Genomic DNA, 9,332 nt, shown 5'->3' with positions numbered 1-9,332 from the left:
AGAGGACTTGATAAGGAGATTTGTTATCCAAGACACTTGTAGGTAGTCGGTTTATAAGATAAATTGCAGTGCTAAAGGCTTCAACCCAATAAGTATTTGGAAGATGGGATTTTGCAAGTAAAGAGAGCCCTGTTTCAACAACATGTCTATGTTTCCTCTCAGCTACTCCATTTTGCTGAGAGGTATGTGGACATGTTAGTCTATGTTGAATACCATTAGTGGCAAGGAAGTGTTTGAACTGATTGGATAAGAATTCTCCACCATTGTCAGATTGCAAGCATTTGATTTTACAATTAAACTTATTTTCAGCTAGGCATTTGAATTGCACAAAGTAATTGTAAACTTCAGATTTGAATTGCAATGGATATATCCAAGAAAATCGAGAATAATCATCTATTAAGATCAAATAAAATTTGCAACCTCCAACTGAAGGTACAGGTGAACACCATAAGTCAGAGTGGATTATTTCAAGAGGACTAGTTGAGACTCTAGATGACAATGAAAATGGAAGACTTTTGCATTTGCCTAACTGACAGGACTCACAAACTGACCTATGATCAACATTTCCTCTAATAGGAAGTTGATATTTAGATTTTAAAAGCTGAAGAACTTGAGAGGATGGATGGCCCAAGTGATGATGCCACATTGAGGAGTTTGCAAAAACACCGATGAAAGCAGTGAGCTTTCGAGCCTTATTTTTGGAGAGTGAAAGAAGTTGAATTGGATACAACCCGTCTCTACTTGGCCCTTGCAAAAGCATCTGCCTCGTGAGATTGTCCTTCACCACAAAATTATCAGCTGTTAGCTTAAACCAGCAGTTATTATCCTTACAAAATCTTTGGATGGATAAAAGATTAGTGGCAGCCTTTGGGCAATGAAGAATATTGGATAATTTAAAATTTGAGTTTGAAGTTGTTTGAAATGTAGAGAAACCAGTGTGTGAGATATACAGACCTGTGCCATTGCCTACTGTTACATCATTGTCACCTTGATAAGGTTCACTGACTTCGAGGTTGCTGAGATCACTAGTTATGTGGTTGTTAGCTCCACTGTCAACATACCAAGTTTGATCACCATTGGCATGACTCCTTGCAGCCATTGCTGCTAACTGGGTTGGTGGATGACGGCCTTGATAGGAGAAGTTCATCCTATGGAAGCAATCCAAGGCTTGATGTCCATGCTTGCCACAAATTTGACATGAAGGTCTATTGTTAGATGAGAACCCACCAGGTAAAGACCCTTGTTGATTGGATTGAAAGGAATTTTTCTGCTGATTAGACTGCGAGTTGTTGTACTGTTGTGAGAACTGATGATTGTTCTTGTTTGAGCCATTGTACTTGTTTTTCTTGTTGGAGTTGTTCTTAGGTTTCTGAGAATACAGAGCAAAGCCTCCAGCATTTGTATCAGTTGAAGTTTGGTTAGAGTTTATCAACATCTCATAGTTTAATAACTCAGTCTGAAATTCATCAAATGTTAGTGGCTTATCCCTAATTGCAAAGGAATATGAAGTAACAAATGGATGAAAAACAGGATTTAAACCACTGTTTATATAAGATATTAAGTCATCGTCATCAACTGGTTTACCAGCCACGGCAAGTTGATCAGACCAAGATTTGGCAGATTGCACGAACTCTGCACAGGTTTTGGTCCCTTGATGTAAGGACTGAAGCTATTTCTTCAGATGTGCTACTCGTGATCTCGAATGAGATGCAAACCGAGAAGCAAGCAAATTCCACACTTTTTGAGAGGTATTGAGTCCATATACAGAAGACAATACATTCTCAGTCAAGGTGGCATTTAACCAGCTCAACAAATACTGGTCTTTCTTCTGCCAGATAGCAAAATCTGGATTGATGGTTGTAGTCTCTTTTCCTTCTTCATCTAGGTGAAACTTTGGTGGACATGGGTCTGTGCCATCTACAATTCCCATGAGATCATGACTTCGAAGGATTGGAAGGAACTGAGATACCCATAACAGATAGTTTGAGCTGTCAAGTTTGATTGAAACAAGTGGAGTAAGGTTTGGTGCATTGAATGATGGAAATGAAATAGAGGATGATGATGAGGCCATTGAAGGATCGATAGTGCTGCTGAGCTGTAGCTCTGATACCATGAAAGAAACTATGTTTGTGGAAAATGGCAGCTTAAGTATATCAGCTGTCCATGCTTGTATTTATAAAAGTATCAATATACAAGTGATAAATATCACTAAAGAATGTGATAATTACAAGTAAAAGGAAAAGATAAAGATAAACTTTACAATCATGATTACACCTATCTAGCATAATACTAATCTACTGGTACGGACTGCAATCTGGTGTTGGATACAATCTTAGCCTGATTATCATCTCTAACAAACTTGATTTTATCTTTACTGGTTATGCTAACAGTTTGATGCCTAGACCATTTTGGAATTTCACTTCCAGGAATAACAAGATCAATCTTACCTACATTCGAATCATGAATACAAATTTCCTGAAACATAAAAACCATGGTGTTTAGAACTCAGACAGATATATATATATATATATATAGAGAGAGAGAGAGAGAGAGAGAGAGAGAGAGAGAGAGAGAGAGAGAGTGATACCCGACTAGCCCTCCCCAGAATTTTAAATGAATCTTCATTGTGGGCTTCAATGTCAAGCAATTTAAAGCAATCATGAAAGACTAAGAGATAACTCAAGTGAAGCTTTTGGCATTGGTCGATCCGGTAATCTTTCCAATGAGGAAGAACCAGTTACCAAATAATAACGAATACTCGAAGGAAGCTTTGGCAATGAACGGAGACTAGTGCAATTCAACAGGTAGAGTTCTTTAAGATTTGATAGTTGAATGATGCTTTCCGAAATGAACTCAAAATCATTTTTGCTTAGATCTAGTACTTGTAAAGAGGATAGGCAGCCAAGCTAATTGCTTGAACTTTGCAATCGCTTAGATCCTGTGTTTTCAAAGAAGACAAACTTGACAAAGAAGGCACTGGCAAGCCCCCAAGATCTAGACTTTTTCTTGACTTTAAATCAAAACTTAGGGCTTTATTCCATAATTTAGACAATGGCCCTTTACATCCACAAAAAGATAGTACTTCAAGTTTTTCTAAGAGAACAATGGAAGAAGGTGATTTCTTTATTGCAGTTCCACTCACATGAAGCTCCTCTAAACCTTTGGCTTTCCCCAAGTTTTCTGGTAGCTTTTCAAGTCTTAAGCATCCTAAAATATCAAGATCCATGAGCAACTTAAAATTGCATATGATGCTAGGAATGCACACAAGATTTTTGCAATCTTTTAAACTCAATGATTTAAGGCTAGTCAAGTGCTCAATTGACATGGGTAGTTTTGTAATAGTAGTTCCATCCATATAAAGCTTGGATAAGCATTTCATGTTTCCCGCAAATGTTGGAATATTCTTGATTTTTGAACATCTAGAAAAAATAAGAATGTCAAGAGACTCCATTTCATACTTGCATGGAAGATTACAAAGGCTTTTGCAACCTTTCAAATTAAGAAGGATAAGCCTTTTATGAACTCCAATTGATGAATGAACCTCACAAAAAGTTGTACAACCTTCAACAATCAATTTCTCAAGATTTGGGACTCTAGTGATGTCAGGAGTTACAATCAAATTTTGAGAATGATTCAATTTGATGAACTTCAAACTGTCAAAACACTATGTAAAAAAAAAGGTTTAGCTTCAATAAACCTAATAATTTATTTATAAATACAAACAATTATGTATGAGGGATGAGGGTACTTACGTAACAATCTTACCTTTATTCCTTTCCAAAGTTGTTCAATGTTACTGTAGCACATGCGAAGATCAACAAGTTCCATTGGTTGGAAACTTGAAGGCAACGATTTTGAAGGGTACCCACTCCAATCAAGGAACCTTAACTTGTTAGAAAGATGTTTGGAGCCACGCAAAAGGTGAACCTTTCAAATTATGAGCAATTTAAGTTGAGGCATATTTGATAGGGCTTCTAGGTTTCAATGTACCTCTTTTGGTATAGGAAAGTTTGAAACTAGTCCCTAAACTACTTCTATTCCCTAATAATTAAGAAAAAAATGGATTAGCAATCACAACATATGATGAGCGTAACCATTCAAATTCAAACTATGTTGAATATTATTGATATATTATATCCTATAAAATTTGTTAAATAAACTTTTACCTTATTTTCTGTTAACAGATGGTTAATGTCCTTATATTGCCATAGCCTGCTACGCTTTCTTGGCATTTTAGGGCACTCTTGACGAACTATATCCTGGCCCATGTCTTGTAATAAATCATGCATCAACAATTTATTGTGATAAATCTTTAAGAGAGATTTTTCAATGAGAACCCTTAATCCAATATCAGGGTAAAGGCCAAGACAATCTAGTATTTCTACTACATAGGTTGCAAATTAAAGAAACATGCAATATGCTAGAATATTTCCTTCTCTGTTTCATGTAATCCATCAAAACTTATTTGAAGTATTTCAAGAATTTTTCTTTTAGGATAGTCCTTGAGCCTATTCAATGCACTTTTCCATTCATCATTTCTTCTATTGAACAAAAAGGAACCAAGAGTCTCAATAGCTAAAGGAAGACCATAAGCATAATGAACAACTTGTTTGGACAACTCTAAATAATCTTGAGGAGGATGGTTTTGTTTAAAAGCTTTTAAACTTAGAAGATGAAGAGCTTCACCATCATTCAATCCTTCAACCTCATATATTTCATCTACTTCAAGTGTTTTTAGCAAATGTTTATCTATTGTTGTTATGATAACTCTACTACATGGACCAAACCAATCATGTCCCCCAACTAAATTGTTTAATAGGTCTAATTGATTTATATCATCAAGAACAAGGAAAATGCTTCTATTACATAACCTATTCTTGATTATAAGAATTCCACCATCAATATCCTGTATCTTCATATTTTCTTCCTTCAAAATTTGATGAATAAGTTTTTGCTATAATGGAAGTAAACCATCTTTTTCACAAATTTCCCTAACATTAGCGATAAAAGAACCACCTTCAAATTTATTAGAGACCATATCATAAACAACTCTAGCAAGATATGTCTTACCCATTCCACCCATCCCCCAAATCCCAATAATGCAAACATCGTTTGACCCAATAGCTAAATGCAACTTCAGTTCTTCAACTCGAGAATTTATTCCTACTAAGTTCTTGGCATATGTAGATGCATAACTCAATTTATGAGAAATCACCCCCACAATATCTTGAATAAATTTTGACTCACACCTACAATGAAAAATGAACAATACATGATATGTCTAGAAATAAAAGTAAATAACAAGAGCAGACATCTCATGTCAAATACAGAAATACGTAAATTGCTTAGCTCATAAATAAACTTGAAAGAATTACCGACTTGTATATGGCTATGCTTAAGGTTCAAAACAAGGCAACATATAATAAGAAGAGTGAGTATGAATGTTGAAAAGAAAGAAATATGTAAAATTAATTGCTTGTCCATCAAATGATAACCCGATATATCAGCCACTTCTCTCAAAGCTACTCTCCATATTTGCACCTTCTTTATGTTTTCCTCAAATTGTTCTTTATGTTCAACAAAGGCTTGTGCAAAAAGCTCTATCTGCTTCCTTACATCAACTGGATCCACATCGTAAAAAATTGGCAAAACAGTCAATCCTATCTCTTTCACGCATTCAATGATTTGTAACCTCATCCAAACACCACGTAGAAGATGCATAATTTTTGGAGAGAATGACAATAGCAACCTTTGATCCTTCTATTGCTTTCTAGAGTTCTAAAGAAATAAGTTTTCCTCTTTCAAGTTTTTCATCGTCTTTAAAGGTGAAAATACCCTTTTGTCTTAACGCAGAATATAAATGGTCTGTAACACTCTTTCGAGTATCCTCATCCCTAAAGCTGAGGAAGACATCGTAGTTCCATTGTGGAGTAAATGAAGACGAACTTTTGGTACCTATAAAAGCCTTTGAAAGTACGCTGGCAAAAATTGAACCACAATAATGAGATGCATGACATGAAAAAAACATATGGACTTTTATTTGAAGAAGGTATTAAAAGAAGAAAGAAATAAAAGAGATGGACATAGGTGAAAGTGAGATCTTACAAATGTAGGAACTTGCAGCAGTGACTGTAAAGCTCAAAAGCCTCGTGAACTTGCAGCAGGAACAATGCGAGATTCAGCTTCTATTCTGCAATTGCCAGTTAAAAAAAGTAATGCAAAGTCAGGGAGAGAAGTTGGTCAACGACTCCTTTTTTTTAAACAGCGTCGGTGCGAAAAGGATACAGGTGGCCCCTTTCTTTCACTTTATAATCTAAAGTTGCTTTCTTACTATTCTAATTTAAATTTCTTAGGTACTATTTTAGTATTTTATAACCAAATGCTTGTCACGAACCCAGAGACCCGGGTTTGATTCGTTTCTCACAAAATTAAAAAAAAAAAAAAAAAAATGCTTGTCACGAGAATCATTAAGGTAAAAAACATTGAAAAATAATTGAAAATCTCAATTTTTTTTTATTGAAAAGATATCATTTTAGTTTTTACATTTAGAAGTTATTATTAATTTAATCCTTATATTTTGATATCTATCAAATTGTTTCATGTTATTTTTAACTTGCAGTTAGTTTTTAATATATATCCTTAGAACCCTAATTAACAAAACCCTATTTTGTTTTTTTTTTTTTTTTATCGTATTTTGTTTTTGTTTTTTAAAAAAAAAAAAAAGATTTCCCATCTTCCTCCCTACCATTAAATTCTCATTATTCTCATTCAATATCCTATTAAATTCCATGAAGGCATAAACTCCACAAGCACGGCATTAGAATTGGTCCAAAATACCAACAAATTTTATGATAAGAAGTGTTATATTCATAATATTTTTCTAACAAATTTTAAACTATAAAATTCTGTTATAAAGATATTATGGATATAACTTTTTTTTTTTTTTGGGGGTTTTGTTATCATTTGTAATAATAAGTTGTAACCCAATTATTGGGACGACTCTCGTGCCTCATATTTACGCGTTGCGGGTTGGACCCGTTACCCCGAAAAACAAAAGAAACTGTCCAAAACTTGTTTACACCGTAAATAACCTTTCCCTCTCAGACTATTCAAAGTGAAACCAACCCAACCAAACATGCCAGCTGCCTAACCCAGTCAACAAGCCCTATTGCAAAACTTCCAATTTAACAAGTTCAAGATCTACGGCATGATCGACATGAAGACCCTGTAGTTTAGTGTCGGTGGAGTTTCCATTGATCAGGTTCACACACAACAGTGTTGAGAAGAAACATTTTTTATTGGTTTTGGACAAAAGAACATACGCGTCTAGCTCAAGGGGTCCAAAGCCACCTACGACTTTTAAACTTCGAAGGAGTCGCCACCCACATTGGCCACTACCAAGAAAGTCCAGGCATGTCGCTCTCTTCTAACTTATCTGTTCCTCCAAAATATATATATATATATATATTAACTTATCTTGTGCCCCCACCTTACATGCTGTGTGACACTTGGATACACATTCCACATATGTTTTTCAATTATTGACTATTGAGACAATAATTTAAGAGAGTTCTTCTAGCAGTTAATATAGGGAAAAGTTAGCCTATGTGCAATGCATTGGTTTAGGAATTAATTTAAAAAAAAAAAATTTATGAATAAAGTAACTAACTTTTTGGACATTTTTTTTTTTTTTATGAAAGTAGTTTAAAAAAATTTCTAAAATAGTTTGTTAGCAAATACTTTAAGAGCACTCATCAATATTTTTATATATAAAAGCAGAGATCTCATATCGGAAAGTATGAGGTTGTGCTATGTGGCGCATTCCTTGAAGTTTTCTTTATTTAGTTTTCTACTTTAACAAAATTTGCATTTATATTAAAGTATTAGTTTATTGAATTAGCAAATAGAGTAAATGCATATATTAATTATCTATTGTTGTGCATTAATTATTTATATTAAATGAATTTATATGATTATTTTTATAAACTTTATATAGAAAATAATTTTTAGTCAGAATAATAATAATAAATTTTGAATATGACATTTTGACTCATGGCTAGTTGCTTTGACAACAATTGTCACAAAAGTCATAAAAAATTAAATATTTGTGAATTCACTAAATTTAATTTTAACCCTTTAAATTTCCTAACTCCTTTGTGTGTGTGTGGAACTAACACTATAGTACATATTCTATGTAATTAGAAAGATTACTAATATAATAAATATGTTTATTTTGTTATTTTAATTATTTTAAGCATAATAAAATTTTAATACCATTTTTCTAGGATTTATATGAGAAACAATTGATTTTTTTTTTTTTTTTTTTATGTGAGAAACAATTGATTTGAAATATGGCATTTTTACTCAAATTTAGTTGTTTTTCCAACAATTGAAACAATGTCCAAAAAAAGGGGGAAAATTTTTTTAGTAACACACAATCAAGAATATAAAAATAAATAATTGAAAGATATATGCATTTTTTAGTAGGCATGAATCATGCTTATCTATATTAGCTACTATATCATGCAATTTTCAATTTGTAAACACATATATATAGTATGATCAAATCATTATACTATTCTTAGTGTATTTTTATTTTGTCTATATATAAAATAACTAAATATTACAATTTTTTACAATGAAATTTATTGAAATATCTTTTTTATACCTTGATAGATGGGGTGGGGATCTAAATCTTGAATGCTTCTATTGGAAATTGAAATGCCAATCAGTTAAGTTATAAGATTTTTGGTAAAATTTATCGAAATATTAGAGAAAACTAATAATAAGTTGCACCGCACATTGTGCAGGAACTCAACTAGTTTTTTTTATTATGGAGAACTCAATTAGTTAATATAATGGATAGTATTTTAAAAACTTTAATTTCCTTTCATTATAGACCTATTAATATCATTTAAAGAGATTAATTGTGTTATTCAATACAAGGTTATAAAGTAATAACAAGGTTTTGGTTTCTTTGGGTTATTAAATTAAGTAACAAAGGTACCATTACTTATTTTTGTTTACTCTATAAGTATAAGTACTTGTAGGGTGTGGGGTGTGGGGGGTAAGGGACAAGGTTCAAATCTTTAGGAGAGAGTTTCACACACATATACACTTAGATTAGGCTAGAGTAGAATTTCTATCTTGTATAAAATAAAATATAAAAAAACCTAGATCGTTTTTTTTTAGAGTACTAAGTATTTTAACACACACACATGGGAGAGGGGAGAATGTCTTAAAAAAACTGACAATGATATATATCCAAAAGAACTTAACTCTTAGATACACATCACAGGTTTAAACCTCTTTAACTTACACAGGGTCGGCTG

General features: G+C 33.0%; 1 protein-coding gene across 4 annotated transcripts; it reads right to left on the bottom strand.

Moving 5' to 3' along the window:
* Positions 1-2,184: 2,184 nt before the first annotated feature.
* LOC126702072 (TMV resistance protein N-like) lies at positions 2,185-6,261 on the bottom strand. 4 transcript variants are annotated; one of them, XR_007647647.1, is made up of 4 exons: positions 6,106-6,261; positions 4,167-5,978; positions 2,588-4,041; positions 2,186-2,475 (listed from the first exon to the last, which is right to left on the bottom strand). XR_007647647.1 is itself a non-coding variant. In XM_050400685.1 (3 exons), exons 1-2 carry the CDS (start codon positions 3,826-3,828, stop codon positions 2,876-2,878), a joined length of 852 nt encoding a protein of 283 aa, XP_050256642.1. In that variant the 5' UTR covers positions 3,829-6,099; the 3' UTR covers positions 2,185-2,475; positions 2,588-2,875. The 4 variants fall into 4 exon arrangements, 1 of the variants encoding a protein (XP_050256642.1); XR_007647648.1 differs by having other exon boundaries at positions 2,187-2,475; positions 2,588-3,207; positions 3,766-5,978; XR_007647646.1 differs by having other exon boundaries at positions 2,185-2,475; positions 2,588-5,978.
* Between the last annotated feature and the right edge of the window lie 3,071 nt (positions 6,262-9,332).

Source organism: Quercus robur, chromosome 10 (assembly GCF_932294415.1).
Source record: "Quercus robur chromosome 10, dhQueRobu3.1, whole genome shotgun sequence".
In the NCBI taxonomy this organism is placed as follows: Eukaryota; Viridiplantae; Streptophyta; class Magnoliopsida; order Fagales; family Fagaceae; genus Quercus; species Quercus robur.
Note: the sequence above shows the minus strand (reverse complement) of the source record. Positions and strands in the feature narration are given on the sequence as shown.